The sequence below is a fragment of the Schistocerca americana genome, chromosome 1, assembly GCF_021461395.2.
Source record: "Schistocerca americana isolate TAMUIC-IGC-003095 chromosome 1, iqSchAmer2.1, whole genome shotgun sequence".
NCBI classification, from domain to species: Eukaryota; Metazoa; Arthropoda; class Insecta; order Orthoptera; family Acrididae; genus Schistocerca; species Schistocerca americana.
Window position 1 is genome coordinate 277,989,909 of NC_060119.1, and position 24,787 is coordinate 278,014,695.

The following is a 24,787-nucleotide window of genomic DNA, read 5'->3' on the forward strand; positions in this document are numbered from 1 at the left end:
ATACATTTTTCCTCATTTGATCAGTCATCTGTTGGCTACATGATTTGTACACTGAACTCCAGTAAACAAAATTAATAATACCATCTAGCATGGCTCAGAATAAGTCTTCTACAGTAACAATGACATTCTACATGAACATTGCCTGACAGAAACTGTGAAGCACCCAGAAGATACGCTCGCATGGCAAAGTAACTTCTTATTCGTACACACCATCGGCGGGTATATAAATGATTTGAATTGCAATTCAATATGAGACGTAGGGCGGCCATCGGATTCAGCATCAGAGTGAGCACTTTGAAGGACGCGGAGATGCGACATATTCGTGTGAGGCAACGTTACCAGCACCTGATTCACTGTAGGCCTCCGTTTGGCCACCTGCTCGAATCGTGCAGTATTCCAATCTGTGAGACATTCGGATGTGACAATAGCCCGAATTTGGACTGCATAGGAAGATGGGGTCAGGCATACACGTCGTCGAGGTTCCAGTCGATCATGTTTGACCACCACAAAAGAAAATCACGGGCAGCCCCTAAGGCGCTAGAGCGGCTGCGAGGCATCATTCAGCTGAATGGGTGTCGAAGATTCTGATAGGTACATTTCTAATGTGGTCAACAAAGGTGCGTGGCTGGCACCGTGGGTGTTACCGAACGATGTCTTAGAACGACTTCTTGCCGCCTTATTCACGCATATGTCAATGTTCCAACCCTCCGTGATCATGCTATAGGAACACACGGAACAGGAGGGATTAAAAAGCATAAAGAGCCTCTGCTGTTTCGGATCACGTTCAGATTTCGTCGAATGGTTTTGAACGGTCCCCAGTGGTTCCACTTTATATACAAAAGCAAAAATTGCGGTCGCACTACATTCTAAAGAGATCAGGTCAGGTTCAGGGAGTTGCTGGCCTACTATGCCCTTAGAAAGGGTAGAATCATCCGGGCTGAGGGAGGTAAGCAGTGTCAAAGGCTGCCAAGAATGTCGTCCTGTTGCTTCAAATGGTTCAAATGGCTCTGAGCACTTTGGGACTTAACATTTGTGGTCAGCAGTCGCCTAGAACTTGGAACTAATTAAATCTAACTAACCTAAGGACTTCACACACATCTATGCCCGAGGCAGGATTCGAACCTGCGACCGTAGTGTCATGCTGCTCAACACAGTGCGAAATGAGTGGGAATCAACGCCCCAAGGAAAGGGATCGGTTCAGTGACGCCGTTTATGCCGCCACCGAAAACCTCTTTGTGTCGATTCTTAGCGGCGGAGTGACTCTCAGCGGCGGTGTGCCTAAAACGTTTTTGCTCGACCATCCATAAGAAAACCGCGTGATTTCAACGCTAAAAAGAAGGCGTAAAATGTGGATAAGAGGGGGTGTGACGACCTTCTCATCGAATGACATGCCCACGGTGTTGTTCGGCAGAATTGTGTTGAAATTTTTTGCCGAAGTGGCATCATTAACCCAGATCACAGCTCGCTTGAACTTCTGAGCTGTCGCCCCTTTTTTTCGACAGTGTCGACACCTTGCAGTTTGAAGGCCGCCGAGTCCTTGGGTGACGTCGAAAGGCGCCACGGTTTTGCACCATTACAGAGAAGGCTGTAGCCACCTTTGAACCAAATTTTAAATTGATGCATTGCAATGGGAAGCAATTATTGGATTTTTGGAAAAGTGATACGTAGAACACAATTTTTAAAAAACGTCATGAATGGCGATAAAATGTGGTATTTCCTTTACGATCCTCGCATCAAATGTTAATTTGCTGAACGGGATACAAAGACATCCCCATCGATTCAAAGATTTTACATAGACAAAGCAAGGTGAAAGTGAATTTACTGAATTGAGTCTGAGCTGTGAGGACCGGCCGTGATTCGTGCTTGGATAGCTCAGTTCCCGAAAACCATTTTACGACCAACTTTTGCCGGTTATCTCCGCAGCGTCTTCCTCAAAGTTGGGGTGTGCCATGCCTACACGTCACATAAGACAGAATATGTTATATTTTGTTGTATTTAATGTTTTTCTAATATTTTTGTTTAACTAACAATCATTTGCATATGTTTAAATGTTAACTTGAAAAAAACTGTTGCATTGTGTATATATATGTACTGTTAGTTTGTTCAGTAAAGATAATTACACTAACAATAAAAAAATTAAAACAAAAAAAGGAAGAAGACAGAATATGTTATATTTTGTTGTATTTAATGTTTTTCAAATATTTTTGTTTAACTAACAATCATTTGTATATGTTTAAATGGTACCTTGAAGAACTGTTGCATGGTGTATATATATGTCCTGTTAGTTTGTTCAGTAAAGATTATTGAAAAAAAAAGTCGATAGAATACTTGCTCACGAAAACCAAAGGTCCCGAGTCCGAGTCTCGGTCCGGCACACAGTTTTAATCTGTCAGGAAGTTTCATATCGGCGCACACTCCGCTGCAAAGTGAAAATTTCATTCTGGAAATTTACAAAATGTCTACCGATTGTAGGAACGAAGTTCACTGCTAACATTAAACAGAGTGTCAAGACTGTGACGAAGAAATCTGATGTAAATTTCTTCCACTACTACGAAGAACTAGCGGGATGAAACGTCCGAAAAATGGGAAGGAAAAATGTCAGATTTTCTGTATGACAAAGCTTCCATATCAGTCATTAAGAAGGACTGCACCAAGGATTGGGTTGCCACATTAGAGCATTCGCTCTTTTTCGGCACTTCGGCACTGTTTATGTCTTCTTGTTACCAAGCTTAAAAACCAAAACAAATGAAGAAAGTTGTACAAAATCGGATAAAGTGATGGAAAATGTTATTGACAGCTTAAGCCATTTGCTCATCTAGGGTTTCTTCAGTGTTCTGCCGGCCAGAGTGGCCGAGCGGTTCTAGGCGCTACAGTCTGGAACCGCGAGACCGCTACGGTCGCAGGTTCAAATCCTGCCTCGGGCATGGAAGTGTGTGATGTCCTTAGGTTAGTTAGGTTTAAGTAGTTCTAAGTTCTAGGGGACTGATGATCTCAGAAGTTAAGTCCCATAGTGCTCAGAGCCATTTGAACCATTTTCAGTGTTCTGAACAATGATACGAACGCTATCACAAACGTTTGATTCAGGAGCATCGTACTTCGAAGAAAAGTAACCGCAAATTATGCGCCTGCAATAGACATTTTAACTTCTTATTCCTTGCTAGTCTAAGATGAAATGCCTTTTCCAGCTTCATGATATTCTTGTTATTCGTCACTCCATAGATTCTACGGGCATTCCTGATTTCTGTTTATGGTAGGAACGTTGTTGAAATATCTCCGATCCAACGTTACGTCAATGTGGTGTTTACAATTCTCTCACTACTTCCAGGACTTCTCATTTATGGAAAAGCTGTTCATTATTCTGACGTCATACGTTCGGACACTCCAAAAGCATATTACAGAAATCTCATTCGAATGACTGATCTTTTACTGAGACAGCGTAAATCTCGCTTCCATAGATCAGAACATTGCCATTATATTGTGAAATTTAGTACCGATCTCCCTGCGTGTTTCAGTTTTATAAGTGACGGTGAACTATGCCACGTATATACTGTAACTTACTACATTTTTTATTTAAATTTTCTAACAGTTGTAGATGATATCATATAAAAGATATTTGAAATATGATACGTGTTGAAGATTCTGAGCCTTTACAATAGTTTTAAATCTGTCTGATACCGTTTTTAAGTCAAGACATTTTTTGTCGATTTCCTAATACCGTATTTCCTTCTCATATGTAAAATGACTTTGATAGTTGGAGCTTATCTTTATCTTCTTGGATGATCGTCCTGCCTTCAGAGAAGAGCAATCAACTAGTGTGGCATCGTCGTTCAGGTTAATCCCTCGGAAAATGTATTTTGTTGCCACTTACTTATTATTTTATCCGAATATATGTTAAACAATTCTGATGGCAAACTTCAACACTGTTCACTCCCTGTTTGTCTCTGAAGGTTATGTAAATCCTCGATTACTATTTTCCAACGTTACTGTGTTGTTGTAGAGACTTTGTGCTGCTCTGGCGAGTTTCTGAGCGTATCCAGACACTTTAAAAGTTGTTCATAGAAACTCACTATCAACCGTTTCAAAATATATTTTTAGAAATTGTGTATAATCCTTTTCCTTTAACTTTTCTATTGCCTTACATGATGCTTCTGACTTGATTTTGCTTTTTTTTTTTTTTTCTTTGGCCTTATTGGAGTGTTTGTTGACGAAATAATAGTTAACGTACATATCAATATCCCTGTATTTAAATTCCTTATATGACTGTGTTTTCGATGAGAGGTGTTGCTTTTGTTTCAGCCGGCACGTGTGTTCGGTGCAGAAGGCGGTGCCGCAGCAAGTGAAGCACGTGGAGTCTTTCAGCAAGCCTACGCAGATCAGCTACCAGCACAAGTGCGACAACGGCAGCGGGCTCTGCAAGGCAGTGAGGTGAGTCCAGCTGCGTCCGGTCACACGGTACGTGTACCCAACCACGTACGTCTCGGAATACATAATATTCATTCATGAAAACAGAACAGAAAACCTCAAACGTTTCACAGCATTTATTTAGATTACCAGTTTCAGGAAACTAAGTTGCCATCTTTGGATCTGTTAAGCAAAGATCGAAATTTTAAGCAGAAAAGATTCATATATAAAGGGATGTGATTAATTTTTACATAGCAAAGATGTATACGTCATACCTTACGCAACACATCTCAGTGCATCTCGACCCTGTGCACATTATATCATTTCAAAAAGACATTTCAGAAACATGGAAACCATGGTATATCGATATGCCAAGTATAAAAAAAACGTACATGAAATGCCATGCAATTTTGCCCCAACTATATATGCTCATTTTCGTACGATAACAGAATGGAGACTGAGGTTCTAAAGTCAACAGCACCTAATTCCGTAGTAATCTAGATGATCCCCTTCGCTGAAGAATGTTAAGCATACTCAGTATTTATTCACCTAAAAGCATCTGAACATACAGGACAGCATTTCTTTCTTTTAGTGGTGGTGGTAGTGGTGGCGGCGGCGGGAGGTGTTTGGCCTTCAGTCTTGTAACTGGTTTGGTATGGTCCATCACGACTCTCTCTCTGATGTGCCTGCCTCTTCGTCACAGAGCAGCACTTACTCTCAACGTCCTCAGTTTTTTATTGGATTTATTCCGATTTCTGTCTTCCACCACAGTTTTCATCTCCTACAGCTCCCTCTAGTATGATGGAAGTTATTCCTTGGTGTGTTAACATCAACCTATCATCCCTTCTTCTTGCCAGTGTTCTCCATAGTTTCCTTTACTTGCCCATTCTGGGGACGACGTCCCCTTTCCTTATCTCTTTGGTCCACCTAACCTTAACCCCCCCCCCCCCCCCTCTATAGCACCACATCTCAACAGCTTCGACTCTTTCATTTTCCCGTCTTCCCGCAGTCGGTGCTTCGCTTCCATACAATTCTGTCCTCCAAAACTACATTCTCATAAATTTCTTACTCAAGTTAAGACATATGTTTGATTTCAACAGATTTCTTTTGGAGAGAAATGTCCCTTTCGCCTGCGCTAACTTACTTCGTTTATCTTCTTTGCTTTGTCCGTCACGCCTAATTTTGTTTCCTAGGTAACCTTCATTTCATCTGTATCGAGGTCACCAATTTAGACGTTAAGTTTATGACTAATCTCATTTCTGCTACTCCTCATTACTTTCGTCTTTCCGCAGCTGAGTCTCATTCCATATTATTTGCTCATTAGCCTGTTCATTCCACTCGACACGTCTTGTAATTCTCCTTGACTTTCACTGACAATAGCACTGTCATCAGCGAACTTTATCATTCAGTCTTTCCAACCTGAATTTTATTGCCAACTGCTGAACCTTTGTTTTATTTCCGTCATTGCCTCTTCGATGTCCTGGTTGGGCAGTAGGGGAGAAATACTGCAACCTTGTCTTGGGCTGTTTTTGACCAGAGAATCTCTTTCTCGATCTTCCATTCATATTGTTCCTTCATGGTTCTTATACATATTGTATATTACCCGTCATTCCTTACAGCTAGCAGCCATTTTTCTGAGAAATTCAAATATCTTACAACATTTTACGCTGTCGAATGCTTTTACCAGACTGACAAATCCAGTGAAAATGACTTTATTTTTTATAGCTTGCTCCCAGTAGTAATCGCAAAGTTAGAATTGCTTCTGTGGTTTCTTTACCTTTCCTAAAGCCGAATCGATTGTCATCTAGCAAACGCAGTTTTCTTTTCTGTTCTTCTGTACCTAACTCTTATCAACAATTCTGACACACGATCTGTCAAGCTGTTCGTGCGACAGTTCTCGCGTTTGTCTTCTCTTCCTATCTTCGGGAGAGTCTCGATGACATTTTTCCGAAAGTATGGTGGTATCCCTCCAGTCTCAGATTCTAGAGAGCAGTATTTAGCAACATGATAGCTAGCAAAGAAAAGGCAGAAGAAAAGGCAGAAATGACATTAAGTTATTTTAGGTCCAGATTCACCATATATAGTGTCCAACTGCTGTTGGTGGATAATACACTCGACAAATAAATTAAGAGAAGAGGGAAGTGAAAATCCAGCGGTGGCAAATGGTCCACTCCTCTAAAGAAGCTCCAAATTTTATATATTTATCGTCCTCAGTCTGAGAGGCATGTCACCATAGACAGTGTCGCATGCCCCCATTTCGTGAATATTATACAGTTTGTAACTGGTAGCTATACGTCAACATAGCTTTTCGCCACGCCCCCCAAAAGTAACAGACGGAACCTTTTTTCCACCACTATGTTTCTAACTGCTTTCTCTAGACTGAGTATAGTCGCACTAAGGTGTCTCTGTGATTTCACCTAATGAGGCTAGTGTACACTAGTACACTAGTACACTAGTATCCACAATTAAACCTAACTTTTACACTACACATAGAATAACCTTCGATTGTAATTTCTACTTCCGCGACCGTAGCTGAGGTTCAAATCCTGGTGTTGGAAGAAATTTTCACCGCCAATATTCGGCCGACAAAGGCAGGAAAGATGGTGGTGTAAAGTTGCTGATCGCCTCACCTTGCGCCAGCATCCTGTATAAAACTGCAAACCTCTCCGTAGTGTCTCATGAAGTGGGGGCATGTGACACTGTGAACGGTGATCCGTCCGTTGGATGGGAACATTAGGCCCGAGGCAACCCGCTTGGTGCTGTTAGAGAGGAGCAGGCTATGTGCCGGCAAAGGGTTTAGGCCTCTCCCTTCTCTCATCACACTATTCCCACACCCAGTACAGTCGCCTACGATCAACAGATAACACAATTCTCATATACCGCATGAAGATAGACCATTGCCACGAAGGAAAAGAATACTTCCAATTAACTTTTTTTTTTTCAAATTTCTTCCTACTCGTTTTATGCCTAAAAATTGACAAGTAATCATAACAACTGCTCCACTCAGCAACTTTCTTCTCTCACTGTATGAATCATATCGTGTTGCTACGATTCAACAAAAATTGTGATTATTTTGTATTTGCTTTTCCTTACTATTATTTTTTAATACTACTGAAAAGACAATATGTTTGTTTCAATATCGTAGGTAAACGTTTTTAACGCTTCCCTTTATCACGTTCTTGACAGCAGTAGTTTCATAACATAGTCGATTGAACTACAAAACCCTGTTTATGATACGTTCCATTGCTCACACTTCTTATACTTATGCGGGAAAATGTGAAGTTACAGTTGCGTTATTAATTGCCCATGTGGTTAAAGCTAATAAGTTGTACCGTAGTTAAGCCACAACTTCTAATGAACTGAAAAGCTGTTACGTCAGTGTCTCTTAATATGTTCTTCTTGTTATGATACTTTCATACAAAGAGGTACGTGTTCCTGACAACATGAAGTTTGTGTAACTAAAACAAAAGCAAACACTATCAGCTTAGACAAATATAATGTATTTTTAAACAAAGGTTATTTTTGACGTAAAAAGTTGTGTTTTCAATTGATAGTTACCATAAGTTCATTTTAGCAGACCAGACACGCGTTCTTGCACAACTGATCACTCGTTCCATGATCAGACATACGGAGGGCGTATTTCACGTCTAGACGAATTGAAATCTGTTAGCGAATACATCTTTCCAGCGGAGCTATATTGACGAGTGGCTTAGTGGTTGATGACTCTAGTCCTCTGTACAACACTTCCACATCTGATCTATCGTTTGCTGCGAGGGATGATCTTTGATGTGCTTGCTTTTCGGATTCCTTTCAGATCGGAGGTATTATTGACAACACGCTGCTAAGTTCGTTTCATGGCAACGGACAAACTACACATGCTCGATTGTTCACGTTGCCAGAGCAATATTTTGGTAAAACTTCCATTTCCTTGACTTTTTTTTCCTTTATTGGATTTCGATTCCCCCCCCCCCCCCCCTCCCCCGCAGAAGAGGAGCAGGCCGGCAGCAGCGTAATATGCCGCTCTGCAGCCTACAGAAAAGTTATAAACAAAATTAGGAGATACTATAAAAATAAAAACAGGCGATAAAACGGTGACTGATTAAAACTGGGACAAGGCGAAAAATTGCGAAGAGAATATGAAAACAAAGGTTCAGTGGTGCTGATTAAAACACATAGTAAATAGACAGGCACAATTAAAAAACACGGCGACATTCTGGTTTCTGTTCGGAACAGTTTAAAAACACACCCAACGACAGTATGTTGTCCGTTCGCAACGCTGACAGGGGATGCACAACACCAAACATGTACTTAAAACAGCACTATAGAGGAGACACGGCGGCGGATGCAGGGGGGGGGGGGGGGGGCGGACCAATGACGGGGAAACAAAAAATGGGGGGAGGAGAGGAAAGGAAAAAAGGGGGGCCGTTGGAGGGAGAGGAGATAGAAAAAAAGGGGGACAGGGCAGATGCGAGCAGGAGTGGGGAAGACAGTGGAGGGGGAAAGAAAACGGACCCAGGGTGAGAGAAGAGAGTCAAGGAGTGGGCAGGTGGAGAAAAAACGAAAGGGGGGGGGGGGAGAGGGAGCCCAAGAAAAGGACAGAGGGAGGGAGGGGGAGGTGAGGATCATAGTTGATAGGAGGTATAAATGGAGGGAGACAGGGCATCATTTGGGAGGAGGAGTTGATGGAAGCCACCTTGGGAAAGGAGATGAAGAGTGTAGAGGTGGAAGGTAGGGGGGACACAACAGTGAAGGCGCGGCGGAGCAACCAGGGGATGAGGGGGATCAAGTCAGTGGGAGGGTAGAGGATGCGGTCATGTTTGAGGAAAAGGAACAGATGGGGGCACGGAATCAGCTCATCAGCTCATAGAGGATCCATGTGGGGAACGGGAGATGTATACGGAAGGCGAGGCGGAGTGCATGGCGCTCAAGGGTCTGGAGGGACTTACAGAATTTGGGGGGTGGGGGGTGGCGGATATCCAGGCGGGACTGGCATGACAGAGGATGGAATGGATTAAGGATTTGTAGGTGTGGAGGATGGTAGAGTGGTTCAACCCCCATGTCCGGCCAGGAGGTAAGGAGTCGGAGGTGGTTGTGGGCTTTGGATTGGACAGAGCAGAGATGAGGGATCCAGGTGACGTGATGGTCAACGGTGAGTCCAAGGTAGGTGAGGGCAGGGCAGAGGCGGGCAGCATGTGTGCAGATGGTAAGGGAAAAATCAAGGGGCCGGAAGGAGCAAGTGGTATGGCCTGCAATGATTGCCTGGGTCTTTGCTATGTGGCAAAAAGGTCAACGTGATTCTGGAGAAGGCGTTGGGACCGTTGAAGGGTAGGAGTGAGGGCAAGGAAAGTGGTGTCATTGGCATACTGCAGGAGATGGACCGGAGAGGGGGGGGCGAGGATTGGGGCATATCTGCCGTGTACAGAAGGTAGAGGAGAGGGGAGGGAACAGAACCCTGGGGCACACCTGTGGAAGTGTAGAAGCTGCATGAATCGGCCTTTTGATTGGTAACGTAGGAGGGGCAGTGGGAGAGGAAGGAGGCAATCAGACAGACATTGCTGATATGAAGGACGTAAGTCTGAAGTTTAAACAGGAGACTGGGATACCATACATGGTCGTAGGCCTTTTCGAGGTCTAGGGAGACTAAAATGGCGGAACGACGGGCGTTAAGCTTGAGGGAGAGGAGATGAGGGAGATGGAGGAGTTAGTCATCGGCAGAGAAGGAAGGTCGAAAGCCACAGTGGGAGTTGGGGAGGAGGTGGTTTCGATGGAGGTATTGATGCATGCGCCAGGTAAGGATGGATTCCAAGATTTCCTTGGCGTCAGATCAGCGTAGTCTCAATAAACGGAATGCTGAATGCGATTGAGAAGTGTCGCGACGGCTGCATATTGTTCTACAACAATTTTTCCTCGTCTACAGGGTCAATATAATTAAAGTTAAGCTTTAAAACCACTGTAGAAATAACACCACCGGTCAGAATGACGTCAAATTGTAACGGAATACTATCGGAGATGGGGGAAAACGTATGGCGGAAGAAAAATAAATAGATACAAAATATAGCAATAGATGGCGCTGTAAGTATCATAATTTAATAGTGGTCGACTACAAATGACAAATAAATCACACAAAAATGCCTAAGGTGTATATTTGATGTAAAACAAACTGTAATACTCAGTGTGCATGGGTGTACAGGCGTGGTACTGTTAGCTACACTATCTGTTGGCGGACGACGTGGTGGATTGGCTTACGTAATTACGTTGAAAATAACGACTAACCGTCAGCGTAGTGGCGTAGCTACCAGAGTGCTATCAGAGTCTTCCGTTGAATAGGGAATGCACTCAACCAGAAGGCTCAGTGTGGTGCAAACGTGTGAAGCGAGCAGGTAAACATGCCATAGAGACGCATTCGTGTTTCCTACAGACAACTGACCTAGTTTGATCTTCCGAGTGGCAGAATGGTCCTTTCGGAGGAATGCCACACAAGTTGGACGTGTAGCGACAGTTGTGCAACGACAGTGGTATCAGTGGTCCTCGCAGCACAGTCACTCTCCAGGATCGTCGTGTTATAATGGCAGCATTGGCAGATCGTACCGCTAGCACAGCACTTATAAGGGGGCTTGTGAGCCCAGACGTGTCAGACCGGTCATTATCAGTGAGACTAGGGGCAAGCACAGCTCTAGCCGGTCTTCCACTCGTTCCACAGCAGCGACGTGCACGGCTGGATTGATGCCGTCAGACGAACACTTGGAAGATAGAACGGCGTTCGGTGTTCTTCAGCGATTAAAAAGCAGAGTCTGCCTGCATGTAAGTGATGTCCGTTTGCGTGTAAGACCTGGTGAGCACTGTGTCGTAAAGTGCATTCGTCCAAGATACACTGGCCCCCTTCAGGCGTTATGCTCTGGGATGCCATAAGCTACAACTTTCCTTCACTTTTGATGTTTCTGGAGGGGAAGATAACCAGCGCTCGGTACGTGTAGAATGTGTTAGACACATTCTTTTACCGTTCTAGCAACGGGAAGGTGATGTGTTGTACCAACACGATAATGTTCATTGATTGGCGACTCCATAGTGTCCTGTGCACTACGACCAGATAATGGGTATACTTGGAAGAATAGACAGCATTGGTCGTATATTTTTGTTTATTATCGCAAAATCGATTTTCGGTCACTTAGTGACTGGTCACTAAGTGACCGTCACTGTTATATATCCAAGTCCTTATAACCCCGAAGTCTGGCAGGTACAGTGTTCGTGCGTCTGCGGATCCAAGTAAGCTCCATTTACAGAGTGCAGCTAATCTCCCTCTTTTAAGGTGAAGCGTTTTATCCACCGAGGTGTCCGAGACAAATTAGCCGAGATACTTTCCGAGAGGAAAGTGACTAAGTGACCGAAAATCGATTTTGCGATAATAAACAAAAATATACGACCAATGCTGTCTATCCTTCCAAGTATAGGATAATGTTCACCTATGTAGTGCCACTGAAACTCAACGTGCTCTGTAAGACGTGCAGCAACTTCCGTGGCCAGCACGATCTCCGAACTTGTCTCCAGCCGAGCACATGTGGGATATGATGCGATAAGAAGTGACTCACGCGACTCGTCAATCAATAACTCTTACAGAGCTACGCGGACAGCCCGAGCAGGTGTGGTATAACGTATCCCCGAACAGCATTCACCATCTGTACGATCGACTGTATACCAGAGTCAGGGGCTGTATTGTCGCCCTTGGAGGCTACACCACGTATTAATATGGTGTTTTCAACATGGGTCGATACCTGATACCTCAAAACAGCTTGAGCTGTTGATCTGTTAATGTAATCATTTCGTGTATTCCGTATGTACTGTTGCAACACTATATCTTGAGTGAACTGGAAACTTCTGGAAGGGGTTGCTAATTTCTTCTGGCACTGTATGTGCTTAAGACGGAGACAAGCGATGTCGATAGTTTTAAGTAAATCATGCTTTTGAGGAATAAATAACCGATAACTGTAGTTCAGCCTGGAAGGTAATGGACTCCCTTAAATTGCTGACTCAGAGGAAAAAAATGATAACGTCAGTCTTTCCTCTCGGAAAGTATCTCGGCTAATTTGTCTCGGACACCTCGGTGGATAAAACGCTTCACCTTAAAAGAGGGAGATTAGCTGCACTCTGTAAATGGAGCTTACTTGGATCCGCAGACGCACGAACACTGTACCTGCCAGACTTCGGGGTTATAAGGACTTGGATATATAACAGTGCCAGTCGGAGAAGGAGGTTAATGGCTCTCCTACCGTGCAACTGTCGCGTATCAGGTTACATGGTAATTACACTCGCTAGGTTAGTTAAATTAGTCAGACACTTTTTGTAGCATCCCTGGCCAGCAGAATAAAAGACAATGATTTGCATTACATTTTTGCAGCATTCCACTGTCACCGTTTGTCGCTCTTCAGACGGCAATTAGGCTCCTCGACGCGAAGTTTTCGAGGGAGAAAAAAGCAAGTTATGGTAATTCGTTTGACTCGCATTTTGGTCGAAAGTCAAGTTTTTCTTGTCCGGAACGAGGTAGGCGTGCTACAAGGCTGCCTGCTCTGCGTGTGCACAAGTTCCGGGCACGCAAGCTTTTCGGTTTTATGCTAATCATTTAAGTAGTTCGTAATGACCAAGCTGAAGCGCTATCTTCTTTTGATTATTGTTATAAAGACCATTCATGAATAAATAATATACAAAAATACAAAACCTCGACTAAGTCTGTGCTTCTATGCCAGTTTCGCTACTATCCCAGCACTATTTTCAGATGGAACCGGCACATCTACCTCGCGAGCAGGATGCTAAGTATCACTGAAGCAAGATGGCGGATCCTAGCAGGTTTGCACCAACACGGAGCAGCGGAGTGTCATTAGATATCTATTAGTTGTAGGGTTGAAACTATTCGAAATTTACCGTCGGATGGTTTTGCAATATGGTGAAAGTTGTTTGAATCGAATACAAGTGTACAAGTTGGTAGCTAATTTCAAACGGGGCATGAACTATGTCGAAGATTCGCCACGCCCAGGACACACTGTCCACGGATAGCAACACTGCGATTGTTAATGATTGACATTGGAAAACATGTGTATTACTGTGAACGATACCGAAGCAACGATGAACATTCGAGTCGGATCATCCCATCATATTGTTCATGACATACTGATGTTCAAGAAAGTGTGTGCGAGGTGAGTTCCGAAACATTTGACACCAGAAATGAAAGAAAGGCACATGAATGTGTGCAGGGAGACCTGAAGTTCGTCTGCTTGCCCCAGCACGCCACATTCCATGCACCTGTCACCTTCAGATTATCACATTTTTAACTCACTGAAAGAAGCTCTTAGTGTCTAAAGATTCGGTGATGATGAGGAAGTCCAAGCAGCAATGCATAAATGGTCACGTACACGCCCCCAAGAATTCTTTGCATGTGGAATTGATAAGCTTGTCCAGAACTGGAATGAATGCATAGAACTTGGAAGGGTTGGGGTAAATAGGAGGGGGGGAATCATTACGTTGAAAAATAGATAAGTGTTGTATTTCGTTCTCATAATAGATTCTTTAAAAAATCCGTTTTTTTATTCAATGGCCCTTGTATCATCGTATTTTTTTATTTTTTTCATCGAATATACCCACGTTATTTCCTGCATTCCCTCCCACATTTGCCTTCAGTGGTCTTTCTTAATTGTGCTGTCCAGAATTTGCACTTGCTTTTATTTGGTTTTACGTGGAATCTCTAGTATCCAGTAAGCCACTCTTTTATGATTTTCGACTGAAGATGTTAGAGTACCAAATCCTTAACTTTTTTAAATCTCTTTCCACTGCTGCAAACAGACTCCTGTGATATGCTTGTTTGCATAGCGATCTTCCGTAGCAGCCGTTACGATAAACTATTACTGGTTTTACCGTCTGGAGCTTACTGCACTTCAAGAGTGCTTTTCACCAGACGCTTTTCACTTTTATTTACAAAATCCGTTCTGTTACCATGCCTATGCATTTTGGTATTTACATTTTAAAATCGGTGTTATACTGTTGGCGTACTGTTTACATGCGTTGTAAACAAGGGACAAAAACACCGTATGTACACTACTCAGCACTACTTAAGGACGAATAGGTAAAAGTAACATAACATATCAGCTACTCGGTAGAAATGAATAAAAGATGGGCAGAATGTTGCCAGATGTCTCTCCATCGTGCACAGAAAGTTGAAATTCACATGGCGTGAGGTTAGCGTGACTGTAGCGCCAAAAGAGACTGGCCGTGCAGCACGAGACAATTGAAGGAACGTAAAGAACGCGTGTGTGTCAGTCAGCGAGTAGTTAGAAGGTGCTGTGGTGGTGTTCTTCGTTACAATATACCGAGCGCGATGGCGCAGGGGTTACATACTGGACCCGTATTCGGGAGGATGACGGTTCAAATCCGGGGTACCATCCTGATTTAGGTTTTCCGTGATATCCCTAACTCGCGTCGGGCAAATCCCAGGCTGATTCCTTGGTTCAAATGGTTCGAATTGCTCTGAGCAGTATGGGACTTAACATCGGAGGTCATCAGTCCCTAGCACTTAGAACTACTTAAACTAACTAACCTAAGGACATCACACACATCCATGCCCGAGGCAGAATTCGAGCCTGTGACCGTACCGGTCGCGCGGTTCCGGACTGAAGCGCTTAGAACCGCTCGACCACTGCGGCCGGCTGTGATTCCTTCCCCATCCTTCCCTAATCTGATGAAATCGATGACATCGCTGTTTGGTCCCCTCCCCCGAATCAACCAACTAACTATTACAATATTGCCCGGAGACAACATTTGGGTGACTTCACGTGAGAAAAAAAATCATCGAAAAAGCTTTAAGAAGAACGACATGTAACGAATGTAGCTCAGGAGTTTGATATTGCTCCCAGCATTGTTTCGCGTGCATCAGGAGCATTCCTAACTGTCAGTTTTAAGTTTATTTTTTATTTATTAGTAGAACTAACTGGCAATAAGTTCACAAAATTTTCAGTGATGAAATCGCATCGGATGTGCCTGAAATACAGATTAATGTCAAAACCGAGAATCCAAATGAGTTTCTAAATCCACTCATATGGAAACGATGCCCTAAAACCACATTTTCATCTGCTACAGTTACCAGAATTGGAACTTTTGATGCAGTTCCTGTTTTTATTGATGGGAAAGTAGGGAGGATGAAGTTATTAGAGAATGACATTTAAAATAAGAAATTTCTCTCAGGAGATATTGAGAAAAAAAGATGTACAGCGCGTCTCTGAGAAAAATGTTCGCGGATTATTTTTTGAAATTAAAATTTTTAAACTCCATAAAAAAATTAAATATATATAATCCAAGGAACTTATGTATTAATTTCATGTAAAGCGTAGTACAAAATTTCATTGCCACATCTTTAAAAATGAGGATTTGGCTCCTCTCTTAAATAGTGTGTGTTTTTCTTGAACGTTCTGCTTAAGCGATTTTATCGAAAAAGGTGTACCTGACAGAACTTGACACACACTGGAAAACAGCCTCAGAATTTCTATTAAATGCTACAATTTCTGTTATGAGTCAGAATTTTGATTCCAAGTGCTAAAAAACTAATTTTGGTACAAAATGAATTGCAAAACAATAGGTGTGTCGCCAATATTAGATAACAGAATGCAGTAGCTATATGACCAAATTAGGTTCTCCTTGGATTTAAAAGAATAGCAAATAATGCTAATGTTTCTGAGTGTATTTTTGTTAAGTCTTTACAATTAAAAGAAAATACGGGTTTTTCTCACCACTCAGGCATTTTCTTGCAGTTGTAACGACGGAACGAAAATAGCCTCTGGAACTGCAAAAGCAACTATGGACAATATGAAGCATATTATGCTAATTTTGAACATTTCTACAAAAAAAAAAGATGCAAATAACTCGAAAACCAAGCACCCTAATATCACCTCAGAAAATCTGGTGAAATTTTAGTTCCTAGTTCACGCGTAAAACTGATATTAGTGATAAGTTAAATGTAATTTTTATTCGTTACGAAGTTTACTCGCAACCAACGGGAGACACTGTTAGATTCACTGATATAAAAAAACGTCAAAACTCGCATTTTTATCATCTCAAAGGAATCAGTGTGCAAACACGAATCACGTAAAGTGATTATATGCGTAGTTTCCATCGTAATATGCATAGTACGTATAATATTGTGGATTTTTGCAACGGCAGATCGAGGGTATGAAACGGCAGCGGACCATTTGTCCTAGGCCAACTGGCTGTGCCAGATCAGTGAATCAAGACACGCGCTGATGAGCGGCGTCTCAGCAGCCGGGAGACAAGTCCAGGATCTTTTGTAGGTGCTTGGGAACTTGTTTTCAACGGTCGCGTTGTTGTTGTTGTGGTCTTCAGTCCTGAGACTGGTTTGATGCAGCTCTCCATGCTACTCTATCCTGTGCAAGCTTCTTCATCTCCCAATACCTACTGCAACCTACATCCTTCTGAATCTGCTTAGTGTATTCATCTCTTGGTCTCCCTCTGCGATTTTTACCCTCCACGCTGCCCTCTAATACTAAATTGGTGATCCCTCGATGCCTCAGAACATGTCCTACCAACCGATCCCTTCTTCTGGTCAAGTTGTGCCACAAACTTCTCTTCTCCCCAATCCTATTCAATACTTCCTCATTAGTTATGTGATCTACCCATTTAATCTTCAGCATTCTTCTGTAGCACCACATTTCGAAAGCTTCTATTTTCTTCTTGTCCAAACTATTTATCGTCCATGTTTCACTTCCATACATGGCTACACTCCATACAAGTACTTTCAGAAATGACTTCCTGACACTTAAATTTACACTTGATGTTAACAAATTTCTCTTCTTCAGAAACGCTTTCCTTGCCATTGCCAGTCTACATTTTATATCCTCTCTACTTCGACCATCATCAGTTATTTTGCTCCCCAAATAGCAAAACTCCTTTACTACTTTAAGTGTCTCATTTCCTAATCTAATTCCCTCAACATCACCCGACTTAATTCGACTACATTCCATTACTCTCGTTTTGCTTTTGTTGATGTTCATCTCATATCCTCCTTTCAAGACACTGTCCATTCCAAGCTCTTCCAAGTCCTTTGCTGTCTCTGACAGAATTACAATGTCATCGGCGAACCTCAAAGTTTTTATTTCTTCTCCATGGATTTTAATACCTACTCCGAATTTTTCTTTTGTGTCCTTTACTGCTTGCTCAATATACAGATTGAATAACATCGGGGAGAGGCTACCAACCCTGTCTTACTCCCTTCTCAACCACTGCTTCCCTTTCATGTCCCTCGACTCTTATAACTGCCATATGGTTTCTGTACAAATTGTGGACTTTAACTGTGAACGGTAGAGCAGTGTTAAAGTATTGTAAAATTTATGTGTAGGTTCACGGACCTTCAATAGTTACCCACAAACAGTTTCTTGAACTTAAACTTTGTTCGAAAACGTCGTGTGCAAGATTTTATGCATTCGTGATTGACCTCGTGACCCCTCTGTCTCTGCCTTACAGTATTGCACGAATGTTCAACAAACATGTTAATTACTAAACAATATCCCGATGATGTCATGGAGAGTTATTCATTGCACCAACCGATTTAGTCACGTTATAGTAAGTTCACAGAATAGTAACATGATGATGTGACAGCTATATGGCCACCCCTATACACTTACCAACCCCACAAATCTCAGTAATCGGTTACACACTTAACGTAACCTTTTCACACGAAAATGCTGTGTAAGAAAAGCTATGTCGCAATAGCTAAAGTTTGTTTGTTTTTCTGTATTAGTCTTCATATTTGATTACCCCAATCCCGTTCCCATAAACTTTTTTTATTCTACTAGACCGTATGTGTACGTTATGAGATATATTGGTGTCTATGGACCTTTCAGTAGGCTGACTGAATTGTTGATTTCGAGCTTGACAATAATGGTCAACGATTCTTTGTTATGGGTATACTGTAATCGGGTGAGTTGGTACACAGTTTCCATCTTGTTGGTCCTTGACTTAGAGGTCTCTTTCTCAGAGATGTTTCGTTCCATCCACTCCCCTACGCAATTAAACGTCTGTACCTGATTTATTTTCCCTCACATACGAATAGTTCTCTGCGAGTTTGCTTACGTTCGTTACGAAAATTGTTTGCTCAACTGATATCTAAAGTCCCACCTCGCTGCTCCCAACTGAAGTTGATGTGACAGTTAAGCGACTGCTTCAAGAGTATCTCCTGAAGTTAGATAGTCAGTTGTCAGCCTCTTACAGGCGAAACTGACTCAGTTCTTAACACACAACGTACGCAGTTTTTCGCACCACTTTCGGGTAAACTTCTCTAGAACAGAACCAAACCACAACGACCATAAGTTCCCGCCAAATCACCGATGTTAAGCGCTGTCGGGCTGGGCTAGCACTTGGGTGGGTGACTATTCAGTCAGCCGAGCGGTACTGGCAAGCTGGGTGCACTCAACAATTGTGAGGCAAACTGAGGAGCTACTTGATTGAGAAGTAGCGGCTCCTGTCTCGTAAACTGATAGGCCGGGAGAGCGGTGTGCTGTCCACATGCCCCTCCATATCCGCCGCATCCATTGACGCCTGTGGGCTGAGGATGACACGACAGCCGGTCGGTACCATTGAGGCTTCATGGCCTATTCGGGCGGAGTTCAGTTTAGTTTTGGCAAAGAGGGCTTTCCTCGCTAAAATTAATCTGCTAATATCAAACACAGGCCTCGATTTGAGGAAGAAATTTATGAGAGTATATGTTTGAGACACTGCGTTCATTGTAAGCGAATCATGGACCGTGGGTAAATGGGACAAGAAGAAAATCGAAGCAGTCGACAAGGATTTTGAAAATTATGTGGAGCGTGAATAGTAGAGGCAAGAAATGTACGGAAAGCTCGGACACGGAGAAGGGACATAACGATCTTAAAACGTCACAGAATAACTTCCATTGTACCAGAGAGAGCTGTAGAGAGTGAAAACTGTAGGGACTGACAGAGATTGGAATATATTCATGTAATAAGAGAGAACGTCGACTTCGAGTGGTAATCTGAGGTGCAGAGATTGGTACACGAGGGGCAGCTGTATCGGGCCGCACTGAACAGCCACATGCATGAAAAAAGACAAAAGGAAACGCAAATTAAATACTTGAACTCAATAATCGGTAGAGCGGGATAATCATGAGTGTCGTTCGCTAGTGAGGAAAAAATTTGTGCATTTGCATGCCAAACTGGTCAAGGGCTCTGTGTAGCAGCCCTTTTTCTGTTTTCGCTTTTTCGTCTAATAGGTGAAAGTTTGATTTTATTTTTTCCACATTGATTGTCATTTAAGGGTTTTACTTTTATTTAATATTGTCCCGGCTAAGTATCAATTTGATTACTTTTAAAAACCCAATGTTAAACGTGGGTCACTACACGTGTAGTCTTCCCAACTCTGAGAGAAAAAATCTTTAGTAGCTTTACTACCAATGTTTACACACGACGATACTTTAACCTTTCGTTCAGTTGTTTTAGTTACGAATCGCTAGTTTGTTCTTGGCATAGATCACTTAACCTTAACGTTTATTAATCTAAGTTATATTAATGTTCAAGACTTGTATTATGTTTCAAATTAACAACGTCAGTTTATTGACAAGAACTATTAATAAATATGTTCACTCATACGATCTCATTCAAAGAAGTTCTTTAATTAGATGTCTGAGTACCGCTAGTATCAGAGATGTTACTATCGGTAAATATTTAATATCCGCAAACTGTCATTAACTATAATCACTAGTCGCGTGAAGTTAAAGTTTCCCACTATCACAATTCAAAGTCCGAATCCGGTTAAAATTCTCAATTTAAATATTGACACGAATTGACATTACAGCCAAAGAGATTACTATTCACCTTCCCGTTTATCTAATCTGATAAATGTCCAAATTAAAGTCTTAAATTGACAATCCTCAAAAACAATCTCGTCACGACCTATTCTTAATCCCCGTTTAATAAAGTCCCAGTTGTTGTTCTCTAAAGCTGTACGTCCTAAATAACTTCCGAACTAGAACGCACTAGAGACTGGAGTATCGTAATTACAACGTATGGCTATTTATACTTTAATAAACACTATCTTTGGTGTCCCAGACCTACGTTCTATGACTATAATATTGATTTTCGTACGTATTGGAATAATTAATATTTTAATATTTTCTACTGTTTTTCCCCCTTCCTATGTTTCTCAAATTTATAATTAAATTTTCCTTTTCTTTTCTTTTGCTTTCTATACTAGATATTTCCATCTACTTGTTTTTTATTTATTTTTAGTAATTACTACTTGTGAAGGAACTTGGGTCATTTTGTGAATTGAAACTTTAAGGACATAGGTGCTAATTTGGGAGCTTTTATTTTTTTTCAACACCGAGAGACGCTGTAGGTGTTACATCTACTAGCCTCGCCGTCGTGCACTCGTTCTGTATAAAAGGGTTGTCACAGTTGCCGAGACTGTCTTCGCCGGTTTGCGGACGTTTCCTAGTGCTCTTCACGTTTGCCAGATACAACACTCGGACGCCTTAATGCTTTCCGCGGGTCTGGACGAGATCCCGTCGAGTTACGGTACACAGCATGTCCCGCCGGTCCTGCGTTGCTCAACGGGCGTTTCTTGAAGGCAGCGCCGTTCGCGGACAAAAAACATTAAAAAAAGGAAGGCAACCGCGGAATCGGGCGAGCTGTTTTATGTCGCCGCGCCAGATATCTGCAACACGCCTCTCCCGCTACTTTAAAAGTCGCCGGCCAAGTCTCGCGCCTTTCGTCTCTGCGGCGCCCCGGCAGATTTCTCCAATTAGCGACGGATTATAACACTGAAACACTCTCAGAAAAGTTGCCCCTTCTATCTCTCTTTCATCGCGTGTTCATTTGCTGGCGCGCCACCAGTAATCAAGCTGGTTACATTTATGTACTTCCAGATCTAAAGTCTGAAACTGTTGCATTTTCTTTTCGGTGAAGTTTGTACCTGTTCTGCTGAGGACCTGTTCTCACCCTTCCATATTCATCGTCAGTCGCTCTCATTTATCTTTATCCCAAAGCACTTAGTTCGAGCTCCGTCTCCACAGCTCAGTGAGCAGCCCTTCTGACTGCCACCTGCGGGAACTGGGTTTAGTCCCTGGTGTCACCAAGCATTCTTATCAACTGAAGACATATAGTTGCTAAATGAGTCCGCCATCATATTGTGGCACTTTTTTGTAAATGTCCGTCTTCATCACACTCATTTTACAGTCCACTATTACCAGTTTTGGCTACTGTCATCTTCATGTCTCTTACCAAAAAAAAAAAAAAAAAAAAAAGGCAACGTTGTAACCAACTAAGTTCAATTTGCCGAAGCAAAATATATAACAGGCCTGGTGATACATAAGAAAAACAAAAAATATTTACATGATTTACAGTCATGCATACCATAAAATATTCTGGTGTAGGTATCAGCGTCAAAATCTACACATTTACATACGTAGTAAGTGCTGGAGGATGCATCCGGTATTTATACGAATAACTGAGGCCAACATAGGACACTATAGCTAGAGTACATGAGTAACCAGTATCGTAAATTTAATTGTTAAATTGGAGTATCCGTAGACATTAATTAAAATTACTTCACATGGCAAAACGAGCGTCTGACAATAAAACTGACATACAACATGTAGAATTACATCCATACTTAAAATCCACATAAAAGGTGTAAATAGTAATAACGGGAAGGTCCTTCCCTGGCAAAGTAAATAACACACAATTGTGTAAAAGCTAGAATAAAACGTTTAAAAATAACATCACATATGATTTCATCCACTGTAAATGGTTCTGAAAGCCTACGACTGTGAAAACAATAGGTTTGTTTAAAAATAACTTATCTGCAACCAATCTCAATTTTGTTTATTTTATTTTTCGCACGACTCGTTTCGGGAAATGATTCCCACTTGATAATGCGAAAGCCGACCGGGGTGGCCGTGCGGTTGTAGCCGCTACAGTATGGAACCGCGCAACCACTACGGTCGCAGGCTCGAATCCTGCCTCGTGCATGGATCTGTGTAATGTCCTTAGGTTAGTTAGGTTTAAGTAGTTCTAAGTTCTCAGGGACTGATGACCTCTGAAGTTAAGTCCCATAGCGCTCAGAGCCATTTGAACCATTTGAAAACGCGAAAAATAAAATAAAGAAAATCGTGACTGGTAGCAGATGAGTTATTTATAAACAAACCTATTAACATCACATCTGTAAATCGAAACCTTCTAGAATGACAAAACAGTTAAACCATAACCGAAAATGTAGGTAATTAACAAAACAGTGGCTGTTAGCCAGAAACTCGATAGTCGATAACACATCCGGAGCAGGATGTCAATGGTGCCGCCTCGTGGCTTCTGTGTATGAAGCTCTTGTTTCCCTGTGGCGGAGCTTTCGGTAAAAGGCCCAATATACTTGCCGCTGGTGGTCGGCGCACACGACCACATTCCTAGCTGCTGCAGCGCTCGATGCCGTTCAGACTACACTACTGGCCATTAAAATTGCTACACCACGAACATGACGTGTTACAGACGCGAAATTTAACCGACAGGAAGAAGATGCTGTGATATGCAAATGATTAGCTTTTTAGAGCATTCACACGAGGTTGGCGCCGGTGGCGACACCTACAACGTGCTGACATAAGGAAAGTTTCCAACCGATTTCTCATACACAAACAGCAGTTGACCGGCGTTGCCTGGTGAAACGTTGTTGTGATGCCTCGTGTAAGGAGGAGAAATACGTACCATCACGTTTCCGACTTTGATAAAGGTCGGATTGTAGCCTATCGCGATAGCGAGTTATCGTATCACGACATTGCTGCTCGCGTTGGTCGAGATCCAATGACTGATAGCAGAATATGGAATCGGTGGTTCAGGAGGGTAATACGGAACGCCGTGCTGGATCCCAACCGCCTCGTCTTCCTAGCAGTCGAGATGACAGTCATCTTATCCGCATGGCTGTAACGGATCGTGCAGACACGTCTCGACCCCTCAGTCAACAGGTGGGGGCGTTTGCAAGACAACAACCATCTGCACGAACAGTTCGACGACGTCTGCAGCAGGATAATGCACGACCGCATGTTGCAGGTCCTGTAAGGGCCTTTCTGGATACAGAAAATGTTCGACTGCTGCCCTGGCCAGCACATTCACCACATCTCTCACCAACTGAAAACGTCTAGTCAATGGTGGCCGAGCAACTGGCTCGTCACAATACGCCAGTCACTACTCTTGATGAACTGTGGTATCGTATTGAAGCTGCATGGGCAGCTGTACCTGTACACGCCATCCAAGCTCTGTTTGACTCAATGCCCAGGCGTATGAAGGCCGTTATTACGGCCGGAGGTGGTTGTTCTGGGTGCTGATTTCTCAGGATCTATGCACCCAAATTGCGTGGAAATGTTATCACATGTCAGTTCTAGTATAATATATGTGTCCAATGAATACCCGTTTATCATCTGCATTTCTTCTTGGTGTAGCAATTTTAATGGCTAGTAGTTTAGTAGGTTTCTGAATACAACAGAATAAGCATTCAGATTAAACTCATTCTGTCCATTCAACAGTAATTCCGAATGCCGTTTTCCGTTACATAAATTTCTATTCTTTCGAGTAGGTTCAGTAATTGTCCCTTTGATGCCTTGTGGAACACTTCCGTATTATCTTCTGTGTTTCCTGCCACGTGTTTCTCTTTATCCAATTGTGTACCGAAAGCACTCTTATTTTTGCTATGTGCATGCTCTCTAAAACGAGTCTTGAATTCTTTCCTGTCTGACCGATATAAAACTCGTAACAGTCTTGGCAGTTGATCTTACAGACACCAGATTCTAAATGCTTAAAGATTCATTTCATCACGGTCCCTATACCTGTTTACCCTGGCTATTTGTCTAATCATATTTAATTCTTCCACTTCATCGTTAGGGGTGAGTGGTAGTTTTAGCATCCTGTTGATCATGGTTCTCAAGAATGCCATTTATGTTTCTTAGTTTTTAATTAGTAGTGAATGTTTGTTAATTACTTTACACTTACGGTTATGGTTTAATTGTTTTGTCATGCAGGAAGATTTCAATTTATAGATGTGACGTTATTTTTAAACTGATTATTTTGGCTTTTACATAATTGTGTGATATTTACTTTGACAGGCTAGGAGCATCCCATTATTACTATTTACTATTCCACATACAGTATGTCAGCTAATATTTTATTATCAGAGGCCCATTTTGTTGTGTCAGGTAATTTTAATTATTGATTACGAACACCGCATTTTAACTATTAAGTTTACGATACTGGTTACTCTTATACCATAGCTATAGTGCCCTCTGCTGGCATCAGTTATTTGAAGGGCTTATTTCAATAGTGGTACAAGTCCATTTTTGTTC

At 42.2% G+C, this 24,787-nt stretch overlaps 1 protein-coding gene across 1 annotated transcript in view; it reads left to right on the forward strand.

Annotated features, from left to right (window-relative positions):
• LOC124625300 (epidermal growth factor-like protein 8) overlaps positions 1 to 24,787 on the forward strand; it is a 188,889-nt gene that overhangs the window by 35,163 nt on the left and 128,939 nt on the right. The window contains exon 2 of the mRNA XM_047149164.1: positions 4,217 to 4,425. Within this exon, the coding sequence (XP_047005120.1) occupies positions 4,217 to 4,425 (209 nt within the window). The remainder of the gene's footprint in view (positions 1 to 4,216; positions 4,426 to 24,787) is intronic.